Source organism: Magallana gigas, chromosome 2, assembly GCF_963853765.1.
Source record: "Magallana gigas chromosome 2, xbMagGiga1.1, whole genome shotgun sequence".
In the NCBI taxonomy this organism is placed as follows: Eukaryota; Metazoa; Mollusca; class Bivalvia; order Ostreida; family Ostreidae; genus Magallana; species Magallana gigas.
The window spans coordinates 9115476-9134662 of NC_088854.1; the positions used below are offsets into that span (position 1 = coordinate 9115476).

The 19187-nt window shown below is 33.2% G+C and overlaps 1 protein-coding gene and 1 long non-coding RNA gene across 5 annotated transcripts; one reads left to right on the plus strand and one right to left on the minus strand.

Moving 5' to 3' along the window:
• Window positions 1–1655: 1655 nt before the first annotated feature.
• On the minus strand, window positions 1656–15764 carry LOC105322512 (innexin unc-9). Of its 4 annotated transcripts, none has more exons than XM_011421264.4 (3): window positions 15629–15764; window positions 15337–15489; window positions 1656–3670 (listed from the first exon to the last, which is right to left on the minus strand). In XM_011421264.4, exons 2-3 carry the CDS (start codon window positions 15351–15353, stop codon window positions 2356–2358), a joined length of 1332 nt encoding a protein of 443 aa, XP_011419566.2. In that variant the 5' UTR covers window positions 15354–15489; window positions 15629–15764; the 3' UTR covers window positions 1656–2355. The 4 variants fall into 4 exon arrangements, with proteins under 4 accessions (XP_011419566.2, XP_011419564.2, XP_011419562.2 ...); XM_011421262.4 differs by having other exon boundaries at window positions 15570–15682; XM_011421260.4 differs by lacking the exons at window positions 15337–15489; window positions 15629–15764 and adding an exon at window positions 10242–10381.
• On the plus strand, window positions 4743–13688 carry LOC105322513 (uncharacterized). Its single transcript, XR_004596162.2, has 4 exons — window positions 4743–4869; window positions 6380–6475; window positions 10301–10586; window positions 13182–13688. It is a non-coding gene; the product is annotated as an uncharacterized lncRNA (long non-coding RNA).
• Window positions 15765–19187: the final 3423 nt, after the last annotated feature.

The window sequence follows — 19187 nt, forward strand, 5'->3', positions numbered from 1 at the left end:
CAAGGAGCTACACGTATCACCGCTCCTGCGCACTGACCATCAACCCCGATGCAACACTGCACGCTGCACGGCGATTCATACCATGCACGTACTTCTTCTTATGGCCATATATTTACGTCTAAGGAGTATTTTCTCATCCATTTCACTAATCGATTTGGTTGTATATCGTCATAGCCCAGTGGTTAAATTATCGTGCAGTCCTTGATTTTTCTTAGGTTGCTGAAGGTTTCGACCGATCAATAAACTGGTAAGAATTGGATATGGAAGATTTCAGTTCTGTCAGTATTTACAGCGCTGTGAATTACAATCGGTTTTCTTAAGAAATGGGGGAGGAAATACTCGGTAGATGTAAACAATAAATATGTCCATTAAACAATAATATAGTTACCTTTACTTACTCTTTACGATTGATTCATTAATTTGTGAAAAGAAAGATGTCAAAATATAAACAAAAGGATGCTTCTTTGATGATTTATATGCGAGCTGTGGAGGTAGCAATCACTGCAGAAAAAAATTAACGCGGGTTATGTATTTTTTGTCGCTATCTTTATACCCGCATGAATCATCAAAGAAAGCATTATATTGTTTAAATATGGAAAAATTAATGAAACTATTAGTCAGTGATTCGAAATTAAAAAAAAAAAAATCAACCAACCATGATTAAATAATTCAAATTGAAGTAGACAATTAAATTCGTGTTCGTGAATAAACGATTGACATATGATTCAGTAATGCATAATAGTAATCCTGGGACATTCATATTGCTATGATGGTATGGGGATACAATCCTAATACATATTTTTTAAAAATTAACACATTGTCAAATATCTAAGGAGACCTTGCGTGATTGTTACAAAAGCTTAAAACGTTTTCTGATATCTTTTGAAATTTGGCTGTTGCATGATCATATTAAGCAAAATGTAATAAACTCAAAGAGAACATTTTCCAAATCGGTCAAATATTTTGTACGCAGTGGATTTCCGATAATGGAACTGCGTCTCATAATTCAACAATCAGGAGAGCTTAATGTTTGGCAAACACGAGAATTGACCACATCATCAATTTTGATCATCCAGCAGTTTATTTCTCAATAAAAAGTTTTTAATTTTATTGTCCTATAAACATTATAATCAATGTATAACTTACAATGTCCAACATGCTGCAAACAAAACTGGTCATCTACACAACGAGAACAATATCATTCAACGAGTTCATGTGTCGGTGTTACAATGTACACATTTTCATGACTTTTTAGAATATATATTCAAATCCATTCACATTCTGTGTTTATCTACTTCATCGACCAACTGTATGTATAAACTTTCATCACTTTTTGTTCGGATAACAAAACGTTTCAATGCCGTTAAAGGGAGAAATTACGCATGGATAATAAAGATTGCAATACAGTTCCAACTTCTATTGATTTTTGCAAAACAGCGTCCTTAACTAGATTTTGCAGACATTCTGTTTTAACGACAATTGTATATTGGGGATCCAACACGGGTAATGCTATTATCACCATAGACTATAGACTGCTTCGTTCTGAGAGAAGATTACACTATTGACACCTCTCCCTTCTCATTGTTACGAGAACAATTTTGGTGAATGAAGAACTTCCATAAAAGGAAATAAATGCACATAAAATGAAGGCAATATTGATTTAATGGTATTTATTTGTATTGGTCATGATGTACATGTAAACATTTGTGAAATCGCATCATGATGTAAAACATCTCAATAAATAATACAAAAGCCAATAGCTTAGTCGTTTTGGTTTAAGCTCCTGTGTCTTTTATTGGCTCTTTCTCTTTTTATGAGGCAATTCTTCAATCTGTATTTGAAGTCGAGTAGCCAATTACTACGTAAACAATTGCGTCCTCACCACCAATAGTTTCCAAGAACCTGGTAGTTTACTCTACCATATAAGAGTTGTCTCTTTCCTTTGGTCTTTGTGTGACAGATGAAACTGGCCTAGGTCTGACAACGTGACTACTATACGCTACACGGTTATATACTTCATGTAGTATATCTGTATTATGATAATCAAATATTTCATACTGATCTTCAACATTTTATAAAATTTGATTATTTCAGTGCATGTAATTACAAATTACTAACAATCCCAGAGCATTTCTGTTTCTCGATTTACCTCTTTTTTATTTATTCATTGCTCACTACCAACGTCACTGAATTTTAATGAAGTCGAACGCTGGAGTATGAAAATAAATATTTGCCGACACTCTCATGAAATATTCGAAGATGTAAAACTCAAAATAATTTAACTTATTGACATAAGTAACAATATTCTGACAAAGTATTATTTTTGTCACTGAGCATCGATAATCAATGCTACTTTCAAACAAGACTTTCTAAATACGCTTTTGGCATTTCACGTATGTGAACTGTTCGTCCTTTGCGCGGGGTCACGTGATGTCTTGGATTCGGTTCTCCTTGTTCATGCACAAAATGTGCGACCCCATTAGTTTCTAGGTTTAACTGTCTCTTTTTGTAGACGTCGAAGAGTTCTTGGACAATATCTGTGACCATGACAGTATTACAGTTAGATGTTATCAATTTAAGAAGGAAAATTCCGTCTTGGTGAAGATACTTGTCCACAAAATCTCGCGTGAGTTTCTGTGTAAATAAGTCTTTGTTTTCCCGGTCATAAGCATCAATGATTTTAAGGTATTTCTTGATGAAACTTTTACGATTAAACGGGACTACTATCAGGAGAACGGTATATAGTACATTGAAAAACGTCAGAACTGCGACTATCGTTATCCAGAACCAAAGGAAAATGAAAAACTTTTCGTTGTAGAGATTCACGGGAAGAACACATTGCAAAGTCCAACGCTGAACATTGGTCATTTGACGGAGGTCAAAGTCACACAAGGTCACTCTCGGGAAGCGGTGGGTCCTCGACCAGTCGTTCTCTGTCAGTATGGATTGAATGACCTCGTAGCCATAGATGTAGAACTTATCACTCCCCAGGAATTCGTTCAGAAAGAACAGTTGTCCAACGGCATTTAGCAAAAATAAGCACTTTGTAAACAAACAAAGAAACACCAGGTAGTTTCCGTGGTGTCTCCCAATTCCTATTCCGAAATAGCCAATGACTTTTGAACGTTGATTTGGAAAGCATCCACCTCTATGGGGCGATATGTTGGTCATCCATTGGTCTAAAAACATAGCTACAGTCTTCAGTTTCTTCTTTCTATCTTCTGGCGTGTCACCTTGAGTCATTTTTACCAAATCTAACATTCTCTTCAAACCAATCCCAGAATGGGTGTATGCAAAATATTTCCATATATTTCTGGGAAGTTTGAATAAAAAAGCCATCAACAGAAGAATCAAAGGAACCCATTGATAGTAAGTTATCTCGTCCGCTCTGCGGACCTCGTAATTAGCAGGAATCGGTTTGGAGAAAGGTATCTGGTAGGTGTTGGCGACCCAACACAAATAGTTCGTATAGTCTATTTCATTGTACGTGAACTCTGTCGGACAGAAGCAGTGGATTGGATCCCCGACATATTCATTGGTCACCACGGTGATTTGCATAAACAAAAGGAAGATAACCGTGTAGTAGTGGCTGAGGCGGTCTACGTAGTTGTCATCGTGAACGGTCCTCAATCCCTCGTAAACCCCGACAGGTCCCAAGATGTGGTCCAATCTGGAAAGACACAAAAAGACTCCTTGTTTGAATACTTTGAGTCGACAACACCTTTTTGTCAACAGATGATCTCTAATCCAACACCAAGATTTTTTACGAAAATCTCTCTAAGACATAACTATGTCAAACTTTTCATTAGTTTTTAGTCAATGTTCTCTCAATTATTTTGTCAACTGGTCATATAAACACTACCCATCTTACCACATTAAGGTTTTGTCTCTAAATACACAAAATTCTTAGCTACATTTTATCCAAAATTGTCGTTTGATATGATTCTTTACAAAACTCTGAAATTTCTTTCTACTATATAAAATATAGTCATGACAACTGATACACTTATAACTATTGGTGATGTGATTGTTTATTTAGAAGTTTTGAGTACATCTTAATGATATGTATATATTACATCAAAGTGGGCCGTTTGGCTGTTTTGTTAAATCCATTATATTCCAAAGTTTAAAAAAATGCTTTGTTGGATTGATTTGATGTTATCCCTCTCTATGAAGATCTTACGATGATATAGACATAAAACTATTATGTAATAAAAAAACCCTTATGTATACAATAAACAAATGAAGTTTTATTAATTATGATTTACCCTTGAAAAATCTAAGAAATGTTCTTAATACCCCAAAACATGAAGCACACATAATCATGTATACACAATAGTGTTTTTTTTCGCGAAATGGCGGCAGTAATTTTAACAAAGTATTACAGAGAATTTGACAAGGAGTTGGGGACATCAACAGATACAGTCTCGGTCAAAAACAACAGACAGACTACTTACAAAGTCACCAGCGGCATGGTTTAAACATGGAAAGTCTTCCATTTAAAACAAAACAGGGACATATTCCTCATTTGTTTCCGTAAAGAAACCTAATCCATCGGCCAATGCTTATAGTAGTCGGCACCAGAGTTCGATCGCCAGGAACATGCCATGTCGGGACCACTGCTGTTCACGGCCGGCTGACTTTTGGCTTTGAAGAACAGGGAGCAATGGCGATGCCACAGTGATTAATTGGACGATAAGCAATATACCCCCGATAACTGTGTGGCTCATTCTGATTATCAAACATTAGGTTGTGGGATTAAAAGACAAAGGAACCTTGGTGTAGATTTAAAGTACCCGTTGTCTCACTCCGTATGACTAGCAACCCGCGGTCTTCTCAAATTAATTAATATGGGCTAATGACTGACAAGTAAGATAGTTTTGTTTTATTTTATCCCACCTTCGGTTTGGGGAAATGATTTATGACATAGTTAAATGTTTATAGTTGACAAAGTTTTAATTTGTAAAAAAAAAATGCACCGTAATAAAAATCTTCCACCCCAACAATTATTCAGCAGAAAAAAAATGTAGTTTTTTGTATTAACAAGTAAAAACAATGGTTTATTAATATTTTAGGAAAAATTTCTTCTGAACATTGTAAACTATTTGCGTTGTTCATACATTGTATATTGATTTTTAAAGATTGTTATGCCATTTTAAATATTAAAGTTATTGAGTTGCCTCCCTTATTCCGGTCGTGATCGGCAAGTTAAAAAGTACATTTTCAATTTCCTCAAAGTTCATACGAGGATTAAAAGATTGAATTTTCAACCTTTGTACTTTAACACGTATTTTATGCTATTTCAAACCAATATACAAGTACTTTATCATTAATCTTTCAACTTACCACACCAATTTTGAATTGCAATCAAGAATTTTACTTTCAAACTTTTTCAACATTAAATTCAGTAAATTTCCAAACCCCTGTTAGAGTTACTTTGTTAAGTACACAATATCAACACACGGTGTTAGAACTTCTTTGACAAGTTGTCTCTCTTTTCGGAGAGTCTTTTGACCTTAAAGAGTAAGTAGAACCATTTTAACAGGAGCTTGGACTTTGGATAGTTGTGTCAAACAGCAGTGTGACGTAGCCCTGTCTATTTCATTGCTGGCCACTCGGCCATAGCTCAGTGAAATCAACAAGATTTGTCTGGCTTTTGAGCTAAGACTACGCATTCGGTGTATATTTCACTTCAAACCAGCGTCATTTTTAACTTGTTTTGAGGCAAGAAAAAGATAGTTACATACTACCGAAAGTCCAAGGTCTTGTTAAAATGGTTCTAAGTTAGAGTAAAGAGTATTAAAGTTATCTTGAATATTGTTTGAAAAAAAACATTTGCTACAATAATCTAATAGTTGTTTATCAGAACGTGTTTATTAAAATTTAATAAATTCCATGTAACCAAAATATTATTTAAAATCTCATATTTAACCAACACTTCTGTATTAATTTTGTTTTTATGTTTTTAGTCTGAATTATATTTTATTGAAGTTCACCAATCTTGAAAACTCATACATCGGCCGGTATTGAACACAATCTTTAATTTCCTCTAAAGAATAGGTAGATATCCCCCCCCCCCCCAAAACAATTACTGAATTTAAAAGTTATTCACTACCCCTATACACTAACCACAGGTGGCTGTATTGTCACCAAAATTAGTGCTAGAGACTGATATTTAATATAATTTTTATGTTTCGAATCAACTGCTTGAAACATTGCAACTTCTGTTTTACTTGTTACATATATAAAAATAAACTTAACACTCATTATGTACCTTTAGTTACACTGAATTAAAAAGAACTTTTGCGTAGTCATTGCCAATCGGAGCAGATTTAATGAGGTCAAAATGCATATAATCGTTAATACGTATAATCCACAGGGGGCGAAGAACCACACCAACTTTATCAAATTGCACATGTAAACATCATCATCATCTGTTTTACATCTTACATGTATAGAGGACCTAGGACAAGAGGTAAGATAAAATAATGAGTTTTTCCTAAGAATACACGTCGAAAATACTTCAACCCAATTTAAGATAAATCAACTGTAACGCGCGAATTCAGATGATCCGACGTGTAAACTTTAGAGTGATACACCGTTTCAAGTGTTGAATTCATTCGTTAGTGAAGTGGGCGCTTAAATCTATTCCGTCAATATTTTATCTAGCGAATTGATATATCCCGTTTCTTAACAATAACAAAATGCCCGAAGATTGAATGCAATGTAAATGAGTAAATATGCAAAGCTAAGTAACATTACATTGATATCAGAAAAAAGCAGGAGGAACACATATATGTATATGTACATTGTATAACGAGTATTTGTTGGGTTTTTTTCGGTGAATATCTTTAATACCGTTTCACATGATATTAAGTTTTCATTTTGAACGAAATGTAGAAAGAGATCAACACAACAAAAAGAACAATGAAATGTCAAAGAGGGTTTAAAATTGTCGAATGCATAAACGTAAAAGAACGGTTTTTCAAATCCAAAATAATTTGATATCTAGGTAAATTTAAAGTCCTAACTTGTAAAGAGGGTGTTAAAGTAACTTCGTGTATGCTAATTTTGCTAAAGGAGTTGCAGAAAAAATGGAAAAATCATAATTACAGAATTCGATCTAAATCTTTTTTGCATGCAACGTTGTACAGTAAAACTCTGTTAAAGCGAAGTCCTAGGGACCAATGGATTTACTTCGTTATATCCGTAATTTGTTATATCCGTATAACGAATTGGTAATAACTATAGCAAATTCACTGTGTACATGTTTTCTTTCACCAGACTATAATTTTTGCTAATTGGGGCTTAAATTAAAAATACATGACTTTGATTCTTATAATAATCGGATTGTGAATTGAAAAGTTTATATTAAAACTATCATGTTAAATGGTAGTGCAAACTTTTTAAATTGTAAAGAAATTCGTTATAAAAGTTTAAACATCCGTTATTATTCGCCTCTACGGGACTCAAACTCAGTTGCTACATGTATATCCGTAAATTCGTTACATGTATATCCGAATTCGTTATAACCGTAAAAGTTTGCAAATATTTGTTATAAAGAATTTTACCGGGGACTCCAAATTTCGCTATATCCGAGAGTTCGCTATATTCGTGTTCGTACTATTTTTATAAACGAGTTTTACTGTACATAAAGCAATGTAGAATTTTTTCTGGAAAGTTTGTACTAACTTTTTATAAGACCATAATTTGAAAATGGTTACACAGACAAATGTGGCAGATTTCACGCTTAATTTCTTTTTTTCAACATTCTATGTGAAGTTCCCGTTATTAACTTGAATTAAAAACATCTTCTGAACAAGGGATTTCAAAAAAATGTACTCATCAATATATTTCATGAAATAACCGGGTATGCCGTTTTCAAAGATACATGTACAGGTAGTTAAAGCAAAATACTCATTAAAAGAGAATGCATCAGTTATGAAGCAATACGTGACTACAAATATGCAAGTATAAATTTGTTTCACTTTTTTTATCTCGACTATGCGTTTATTAAGGTTCTATAAAAATATCTACATGTATACTTTGATTATAATTACAACTCTGGCGGTTTTGAAGGGTCAGAATCAAATGTATTCATTTAGCTCCAAAGAATGATATTTTAAACACGCTGGACAGTAGAAATCAAATTGAATATGTTAACATCAAAATACAGAATATATGGTCATCTTCTTAACCGCATTTATGAAAATCAAATAGTGGTTGCCATGTTTAATAGAAATGCACGGAAAATGTTTGAGTATTGCTTACATACGGAACATACCCGCTATGTAAATATAGTCATCTATTGGTCTATATTTAAATATGACTCTTCAAGTGTTACAGATATTTCAGGTCCTTTCCACGTTGGGTAATAATCCTGCTTTTGTGCAACACCCTCTTTTCTTGCTGCACATTTTTTTTCGAGTGTTGGTGAGTATTTGAAGAATATTACCACTGGGGTTTTTTTTCTTCAGATAATGGTTACACGATAGCCTATCTTGCAACCATTATTATCTAAAAACACTTGCAGAAGGATCCACAAAAACTTAAGGTCTCGTACTCTCCCACCCACACCCACGCAAGTGATACAAATAACTGAAAAACTGGCAGTGCCTGTTACTTTCATATCGCCTAAAGTCTCTGTAGCCAGCTCCTTGAAAGCATTTGGTGCATGAGGAGACATAAATAAGCATTACGGTGTAGGGAGGGGGTGGAGATCAATTTGTACGTATAGGCACACAAAACCGCTACAATGTGACAAAGAGGAAAAAATCCTCACGTTCTTGCGACAGGCTTTTATTGTTAAGATTTGTATATAGGATTCACATCAAACCCTTTGAACAGCGTTAGACTAATACATTATGTAGCGGGAAAATTAAAACATCAGACATCTGGCAAATTATGTGAAACGCTGAAGGTATGATTCATGCACAATTCATTCATACCATATTACAGATAAGTGATGCATATTCTATTCACCTTCACCACACATATCAAACAGAAAGCAGCATTGACGTTTGAACTATGTGGTTCATGCGAATATGGCGGTTGTGGGATTTTGCAGGAAAAAAAATATAGTTTTTTTCTGCAATGATCACATTCATCATATCTAGAGAATGAATTACGAAGCAAACATTTTAGTATTCATTTTAAGTTCTTTAAATTTCTTTTTTTATTTTTCATATACAAATATTTTATTTTTAAACTTATAATATGTTTGGACAAGTTGACCCCCCACCCCCCCAAAAAAAAACAAACCAAAAAAACAAACTTAAATGACGAATTTTGACCAACAAAGGGAGGTCAGATTTCGTAAATCCATCATTCGTAGGTGCGGAGAGCTGTTGGACTAAATTTTGATCGGGTTGACCAAATCATTGACCAAACGTACTGACTATCAGTGGGGTTCCATGTAAATCGATAATCGTATACAGTTCTTTCATAAAAATCTTAGAACTATCATATAACAATTTTCTGAATCATGATAAAATTCTTCCATTCTGCACACAACAATGTCATTGGTCATGTATTCCTAATTGATTAAAAACACACATCGAAAACATCATGCTTACAATGTATCTTACGGAACGTTTATTGCTCTCGTTAGCTTTTCATGCGAGTATGAAGGCATGCTAGCATTGCAGTAACAGAAATTCATAACCCGCATTAGCGGCTTTTAAAAAGGAAAGCATTTTATTGTTTATATTTACGTTGTTTCTGAGTCATAATTGATTATTCATTAAAAAGATAGGTACCTTATATTTTTTCATTTTTGTCAAACAACATTTACATGTACACAAAAGAAACAGTCGTGTTTTCCATGTATGTAAAAGTTACTACAATTACTTAAAAGTGACACGGATTGACCCCAGACTTTTAAGTTATTGTAGTAACCAAAGAATTAAAAATAAAAATCGAAGTTTCATCTACAAATTAATAGAGAATATCAAACACAAAAAACTTTTCCTATAAAACATGCACTAGTATATTAATTAACTGAATATAAGTAAAAAATACATCTTTCGTAAGCAAGGTAACTGATTGAAATCTGTCGATTATTTTCGCTAACGTTTGGTAAAATATTCTTTGCTTTTATACCCATGAAAAATCTTTTATATTTCTTCAACGAAATGAAGAGCTATGTGCAATATTATTTCAGTATATAAATGCATGTCACTTATTGGTATTATCGAATAACGCAATGTGATATCCTTTCTTTAATTATCTATATTACTTACATATCTTGTTTAAACAATGAAAACGCCATTGTAAATCCAAGGGGTTATGACTACTTTAGAAACCGGTGAAACTTGGTCATACTGAAACACAGAAGATCTTTGGGAGTACGGGAGGGCGCCCTCACGGTCCAATGCACCTTAAGGAGGCGCCCAGCACTGATTTCATTTCACGTCACAATCCCAAAATGGGTACATGTACCACTCATTAAGCCAATGACAGCAGGACAGACAAGCGGCTTGTGCAGCGAGTCCACCCGAAAAGTGCAACTATTTTCTACTTCTGTCTTGATGGTGATGTAATACGACAATGGGAGAAGTACACCTGGTCGTGGATGACAATATAGGGTATGTACACTTTTCATTTGACAGATATTGCTCTTGGGGAGAGCGTAAATATGCAGTCTTGACAACTTGCATAATGCTCTTTATTCCTTCACGATTTAGAGATAGTTTAGCGACAATGCAAAATGAATTAACCAAAAGGTGTTTATGGCCATAAATGGGGATCTTCTGATCAGTTTGTATTATGATATCATCTTAATTGTTACGCTCCAAGGTGTCAACACGACTCTACCAAGGCCTCTACCCCCTCTTATTGTACCCGTCGTATACAAAGGCTGTCCTAAGAACACTACCAACAAAGGCCAAGAAGCGTTGGCCGTCAAAATAAGAAAATAAATTATACTAATTGAATTTAATTTTTCAATGGTGGCTTTTATGATCATTCAAGTAGACTTTTAAATTGAACATAAAAAGAAGAAAATGCATGCATAAGTAAGGTGTGTGCATGTCGATGCTAGTTATCATGCTGAAGGCTGATGTCATTTACTGTGGCAAGATATGCTGGACATTCTACTGGAATTAAGCAAAGCAGACCCATAGTACGACAATGTGACATTTATGACTTGTGTGGTTTCTGATTTAAAAAAATTTAATGATTCTCTCATTCATTTTGGATAAAAATAGCACTTTATTTATGTATGAATTGTTAAGTATATAATTCAGTGTTGATAAGCTTCCTACAAAAGTTGAGCGACAGGTATTGAAAAATTATATAAAAGCATGGAAAAAGTAATAATTATACATGAGAAATGAAACCAAAACTTGTCTGAGAAGGTCTCAGACGAGAATTGGTTGACCCTCCCTATAAAAAAGATCTCAAGTCTCAAGTGGGTAAGTATAAATGTACAGAGCAATTTGTGTTGACTGATATGATTACCACCTATTCTAGATCGCTACTTAAAAGAAAGAGAAAAATTACACAAACTGTTTTCTATTCAAAGAACACATAAAATACAAGAGTGGTCACAACTTATACGTTAACCGGGTTCCAAGACTGTCAACTGAGAATTGACTCAATGAAAAAACAATTTTTTCCCCAAATTACAAAGGGTCATTAATTTTAAATGTGTATCCCTTTGATTAATGTTAAGCACACCGGTCTTGTCATAAGGTTATTGATAATTGAAGCCAATTTTCAGTTTATGGTCTTGGAACCAGATCATGTTAAACGACAACCAATACGATCGAATAAGCTAAAAGGTAAGGTCTTATGCTTTTGTTAGTTGTGCTTAGTCAGCATTGATCAACGTATGCAAATCAGAAAGCAATGTATAATGAGATAACATGCATGCAAATGTATAATGATATAACATGTATGCAAATGTATAATGATATAACATGTATGCAAATTCGTAAATCCTCACAGAAACCTGTCTTCAGCTGCTGGCAACTTTAAAATGATTTTATGCTTCCCATTTAGTTCAGCATATTATCATTCTGACAAACTTACGAAAGACGAATAGGGCCACTTAAAAATATATTTATCTCGTAATTACGAGAAAAGATCTCGTTATTACGAGTTCACTATCTCGTTTTTACGAGAAAAGATCTCGTTATTACGAGTTATTTATCTCGTTATTACGAGAAAAGATCTCGTAATAACAAGAAAAAATCTCGTAATTACGAGAAAATTTTCTCGTAATTACGAGAAAAGATCTAGTAATTACGAGAAAAGATCTCGTTAATACGAGTTAATTATCTCGTTATTACGAGAATAGATCTATTTAAAATGGCGCGTTTCATTATTCTATATAATATATATAAGTTGAATAGTAAAATTACATGAAGTTCTTTCCTTTTATTCATATAAAATAAAATGTCCGATCATTTTTATATGTAGAAATTAATAAATATTGATCGTTGTTTTTGAAATATTAATCAAAATTGAATCAACGTTTCTAAAATGAAAAAGACTGAAAGTGTGATTCATTCGACTTGGAATTCGTGATAACGCGATAAATAACTCGTAATAACGAGGTTTCTCGTAATTAAGATAAAAATATTTTTTAATGTGGCCCTATTCGTCTTCCGTACAAACTAGAGCCTATGTTATATTAAAGATAAATTAATATTCCACATAATGTTTCTTTGCCTGTGCATGATAACACTACCTATCGATTTTGTACTATATAACCCATAACTTCAAATGACGCTAAATTGAGGCGCCAGTGGGGTTTGCTTATCTATATTTAAAAATTTTATCGTACGATGGTTTAAAATTATATAAATATAAGTAATAAGAAATCATTCTTTGAATATTATGAGGTGATAATTTCGGTCGGGGAGTGATCAAATCTACCATAAAGCCCTTCGGGCTTTATTGGATTTGATCACGCCTCGACCGAAGTTATCACCTCATAATACTCAAAGAATGATTCTTAATTATTCCTTAAAAAAATGACATGCACTGACGTTTAGATTATTTCCCTATCTTCACTCTGCTCGTGTTTTCAAAATATGTTTGGACTAAGATGCACATCTACTCTAAATTCAACGAAAATTCAATGCTTCAATGGAAAACAAAACTTTTCTTGTTTTAGATGCACCGTCCAGAGTCTGAACACTTACTGTTACATCCTTTGAATGTTTTTATTGTAGATTGACAAACACTCTGACATTAAGTACCACTGACCAGTGGTTGCATCCACAAATAAGAACAACCGCCATCGGGACAAACAACTGACTTTATGAAATGACGAGTTATCAAGCACTGCTGCGGAAAGAATATAAATTTATGGATTTGATCGATTGTATAGTAAAATATTGGTGTACAGTCCTGATCAATTACGTAAGAAACAACGCTATATTATTTGAAAGCACTAAAAGTTGTCTAACTTACAATCAAAAATAGTATTTAAAACAATTAAGAAAGTGACCTTATAAAAAACGACAACTCTATGCATAAGTTTATATCCATAAGGAACTGATCAATTTCCCAGTGCCTTTACACAAAACTCAATAGCTTGTTAATTTTTAGTTGCCTACAGAATTTTGAAATTTAAGACATGAATTCATTTTTTAATTGATTTCTCATGATACTAGCTTAGTTAAATGACTAGAGGTGTATCCAAGCTCCCCTTTCTAAGGTAACATGATGTAGAATTACTTCCTAAAACCACTGATTTCACAAAGGATTTAATATATGTGACGACATCCAATACGAAGTGTCATCTAAAATCTACATAACAGTTGATTTTGACGGGGGTCAACCATTGATTTATTTATTCGATGTTTACATAAATACAGACTGGTGTTCTTAGTAATCTTTTTTTCCCTTCGATTTCAGGAGATAAATCATAATTGTATATTTTGAATAAAGTGAGTGGGTGTAAATACAAAATTTTAAAATGACAACTTTGTATTTACATCCATTTGATAAATTTAATATTTTAGATGACATGTCTTCAGAACAATGCTCAACAATTGAATGTAAAGAGGTTTGTGTGATTACTTTATTAGTTTTCATTTACTTTATATTTTCGTGATATTCCAGTGTATAGCATGTGAATAACTTCCGTATACAATTACAGGGAGTAACTCTGAACCGAACAATAAACTCCACAATAAAGATCAAGTGTCCAGAATGGTTTTTATCGGTTTCATCGCTCTAGTAAGTTTGAGAAATTTTCTATGTTTTTCTTTTAGGGTTGTAAATTTCTTAATCTTAAAATCTTATCATTAAAAGTTTTTTGCAGAAAGATAACGATATGCCAAATTTTATGATAATAGTCATCAAATAAAAGAAAGATGATGGAGCTGGCATGAATGATGTTTTCTCATAAATAATTTAAGTCTGGATCAAGGAGAGGTGTAGTTCGCTGATCGATAACAGAGTGATGTCGGACGCTGCCGAAACCTACAAAAATACTAGCTTCAAAACTTGTACTAGTAGTATATCTAAGCTTCAAATACTAGTAGGATATCTTAGCTTTAAATACTAGCAGGATATCATAAGTAAAAGCTTCAAATTTCAGGGGGAAATAATTTGACCATAGTTTCGTTAATTTTAAAGGTAAAGTACTATTTTAAAATAGTAAACAGTGTTTGAAAGAAAATATTAATAAAAGAATTTTTAATCTCACTACCTGATGGTTGGCTTTATTGCTATGCCAAATTATTCAAGAACTTTTATGTAATTGGTTTTAATTGATCTTTGGACCTCAATAGTTCTCCATACATGTACTATACTCCCTACAACTGGAATTAAATGCATGTAGTATAGCAACCCCGAGTCATTTTTTATGTTTACATACGTTTAATGTTTATTTCATATTTAATTTCATCCTCAACATTTATTCAAATAGTTTTTTAAATGGTTTTTGCATTATATTGTGTAGGATTAAAAAAGGCACGGCGCGGTAACAATTCATTGCATAACCTTATGAATGGATTATTCAAGAACTTCAAGATGCAGTCAAAAAATACCAAAATTGTTCAGAAACACGCGACAGAATTTCAATATTTCGTTTATAGTATACAGCTTTACAGATGATTTATCAACCGAAAGTACACGCTTTTATAAATTGGACAAAACCTGTCCATCAAAACATATACAATGGAATTAAAACCATATGTCAAATTAAATATATCACAAAAACTCTTACATTTCCTTACAGGTCGTAGTGTGATTCATCCAATAATTATATACCGCTATAAGAATAAGTAACAAACGGATGTGAACTTCAAATATCTGAAAGGGTTTTAAACACATAGTTTGTTAGACACTTTTGATAAATTCAAAAGATTTACTTACATTTTGAACCGCAGCATATCAAGAGCTGGACATCACCCCAACGTTCAATTCGTCATCTACATGTGCAGTTGTTTCTTACAGGAATGATGCCTCTATTGAGGCGAACGCGACCCGAAGATCGCCGCCATTTTTCTCAGCAGAAATCTTGTTTGGCTGAAAGAAAGCTGCGTTATTAGCAGAGATATATCAAAGCAGACGATGTAATGATGGGTTAATAGACAATACTCACGCACCTCTTACGGACTCCTCTAAAACAAATAATCTATACTCAAAACAGGGTTAATAACCTTACTTGCAATGGTCAATTTTCACCTGAAGATTCTGACGTCACGGCCCCACTTTTGTTTGGGTACATTAAATCCTTTAAGAAAACTTAAATGGCAAGATCAATTTTCTTTTCTCATTTCTTACGGAGAATCAGACACAATGATAAGTTTTGACAACAATGAGCCATACAGTTTTTTAAATTTTGTCTCATTCGGTTTTTAATAACTGAAAACATGTATTTTCAAAATCTGTTTAATCAGCACAGGACGGTGACAGTGTGTATAGAAACAAGTATACATGAGATGCATTATTGCTGCAGAGGTATTGGTGCTTACAAACACTTATCGTTTGCTATTCTATGGAAAGTCCGTTAGCAATATAACCCAAAGTTTGGATTGTGCTGCTTTTTTTAAATGGTGCCGCATTATCCACCAAATATATATTTGTTCAGAGTGGTTTACTTTTTGTATATTGGTCATGGCGTCCTTGGCAACCTCAGTTTTTCTTGTCCACGTACCGGTTTTAAAAGCCACAAAAGAACTCGGAAAATTAAATACACCATTTCTGAATGCAAGTGACTATAAATTCTAACCCTAAAGTATACATAGTACACTCTTGCACATATTCCACCCTTGACAAATCTTCAATAGAAATCTTTAAAGTGCGAGATTTTTGATCTGATTATATTAGTGGCGTTAAAGCACCAAAGGATTAGAAATTCTGAAGTGTACAAGCAGGACATTTTCCTGTAAATAGTTCTTCCCTAAATGTCAAATGTTTTAAAATTTGTCGAAGATTTTGTTGAAGATAGTTTTAAAGAAACATGCCTTCGCTGTATGCGAGTTTGATTTAAGATGTATATAAACAAGTTAAAAATTAAATCATTAATATTAATCTCCCTGTACAACAGATCAAGTTATGATGGTGATTTTATTTCTATTCTATTAAACACCACAAATATTTTAAATTGTTCTCTTGCTGAATCATTTCATTCCAGTTCTAGAAATTGTAAAAATACAGATATCAGTCTTTTCCTGTCAGTTGTAACATTTGTAAATAAACCTAATTCTTTATTTTGTTGAACATGCAACTCAGAAGCGTATCAGACTTGAAACTAAAAAAGAGTCATTTTTTAACTAATGCTCTGACACAAGAGAAAAGAGAGGCAGTGATAGTACATACATGATCATTTTTCAAAAGAGATTACATGCAGGTGTGCTCTAAAACCTATACACAAAAAATGTCCCGCTGAAATATACACGATTGTTCAAATTGATTGCATCTTTGTCTTGTTTCCAGTTTCCAACCAATCATCTAATACGAATCTAAAGGATGTTTTGCCAAAAGAATACCACGCACGTAATATTGCAAAAAGAACAAATTTAAACTATTATCATTATGTTATGAAATATAAAACAGATTTTTTTCTTTAATATGTTTTTTAAAACAATCTTTGGAATTGTTATCTTTTGATAAACGAACCGATAAGTTATACTGGAAGAAACGCGATCATGGCCTTCATAGAGATAGAAACGCCGAGCGAACGGGACAGCTTGATTTTCATCAAAATGAACAGAGTGAAGATGCAGTGTAATTCATGCCAATTTTACAGCAATAACAATCAGTAAAATTTCCAAGATGTCAGTACATGACCCACGCAATAATCAGTTCTATTGATACAGGTCACAATATCATGTAATGAGGACGGAGGAAGTGTTGGCTTTATGAACTCGAGGTCTGCCTTCAGATCAGGAAGATCAGACTCTTTGGATATCAAAGCAGCGGGTATAAGAAGCTAACAGATAGAGGCACTGAAACATCAAACACTTCCAGCTAAAAATACAAACTCGTTGTCTTGAAAACGGGAGCTTAAAAAATTCTAGGATTTGATAATTCGCAGTTGTTGCGTAATTTGGTTGTGCTGAACTTCTGTGAAACACCTTTGAAAAATGTTTGAGTAAGTCGTCGAATTAACGGTGAAGTTTCTGGTATAAATAGAACATGATTTCTAAACTCTTAACATTTTGTTTCTGTTGAGTAGCTCCTCTCAAACGTTTTAGTTGAACTTTACCCATTTGATGAGCGATGGATCAAAGTCGTTCGTTAAAACAAAGAAAAGCTGTAGATGATGTCTTTTTTAAGAAATGCTAAGAAATATTGAGAAGTTGAACTAAGAAAGAGAAAACCACGTGTATGAACTCTTCTATAAAATAAGCAAACAATCAATGACTAAATAATACCCAGTATTTTAGAGAAATTGCAAAGAATTACTGGAACAAGATTCACCACAAAAAAGCAAAATTGGCCCAATGATAATTAAAAACATGAGATTTTAAATTATTTTTCGAAAGAAAATATTGTATATAAATGCGTAAAAACTTAAGTCTGCCTTCCAAAGTTTATGTTAGTTTGTAAGTGAAGACCATTAATGATTTTCAGTATGCTCCTACAATTGTTTCTTGACGCTTCGCTTGAACCTTTTCAGTTGTACGCTTTCAATTTACATCTTTAAACAAATATCAGAACAACAAATGCCTTAAAGACTAATATAGATTCTTATGAATTTCACTGATACAACTGCATCATAATGTGTATGGTTATTATGTCCTTAAAATTATATCATCATGATCATGACAAATGTACCCAATGAATTCAATATCAATGAAATAAAAAAAAGATTACAGGTGTTCATTTGGTCAATATTGATGAAGCTTTCTGTCTTTTTATGCGCTAACACCTAGTAGACAGATTATCTGTCACATGTAGGACTAGCCTGCATCACAACATTTTACATCTACACTAGAAACACGTCGTTTTGGAAATGTTGCTTCATACGCGTATTAAATTGCTAATTTACTATATTTTAACATTGTAATTCTGGGAAAGTTGGAAATCGATTAAATACATAATTTAGAAAAAAAACTTTAGAAAGAGAGCATTTCAAAATTAATGTAGAAAGAAATGTTTAATGTAGAACTTTGAGTTATGAGGATTTATAAAAATAAGGAAATATTTTGATGATCAGAAAAATTGCATACAATATTTTGACTTAATTGTAAATAATACCAGGCATTTTTAACATAACCAGATACGTAGTGTTAGCTATGTTATCGCATCTCCTTCGGTATAATAAATGTATACTATCTATACATCTTTAACCAGTACATTAAAAAAAAAGACCGGCAAATAGTTTCAAAGCTATTTTATCGTTTCTTGGAACTTAGTGTTTTTTCACAAATGTGTGGGTTTATAATGTTACGGAGGGGGATTTCATAAAGGGAAATTAAATATATTAACAATTTTATTCATTTCTGCATCTACCTTTACATAGATATAAATGTGCTTTGTTATTCAGTCGTTCAGGTAACGCTCAGGTGTGAAGATATGATACCTGACCAATAACTCATTGGTCATAAAACCTACTCACCCAGGGAAAAAAACAAAGATGGACAGGTATGTGTCAGCAAAGAGGGGTCGAGCCACGTCGCGGTAGCCAGGCAAATTAACGTGCTGCAGATGATCTGCAAGAGCGTGATGTTAATTCGATGCATCTGTCAATACTTACCAGCTGGGCAGATCTTCAA

What these genes read in the sequence shown, in the direction of transcription:
- LOC105322512 (XM_011421260.4), bottom strand. Translation starts at nt 10,270, where the DNA reads ATGGCGTTTTCATTGTTTAAACAAGATAT. An exon ending in TCATTGTTTAAACAAGATAT is followed by an intron (nt 3,671 to 10,241) that starts GTAAGTAATATA and finishes GTGTCTTTCCAG; the next exon opens with ATTGGACCACATCTTGGGAC.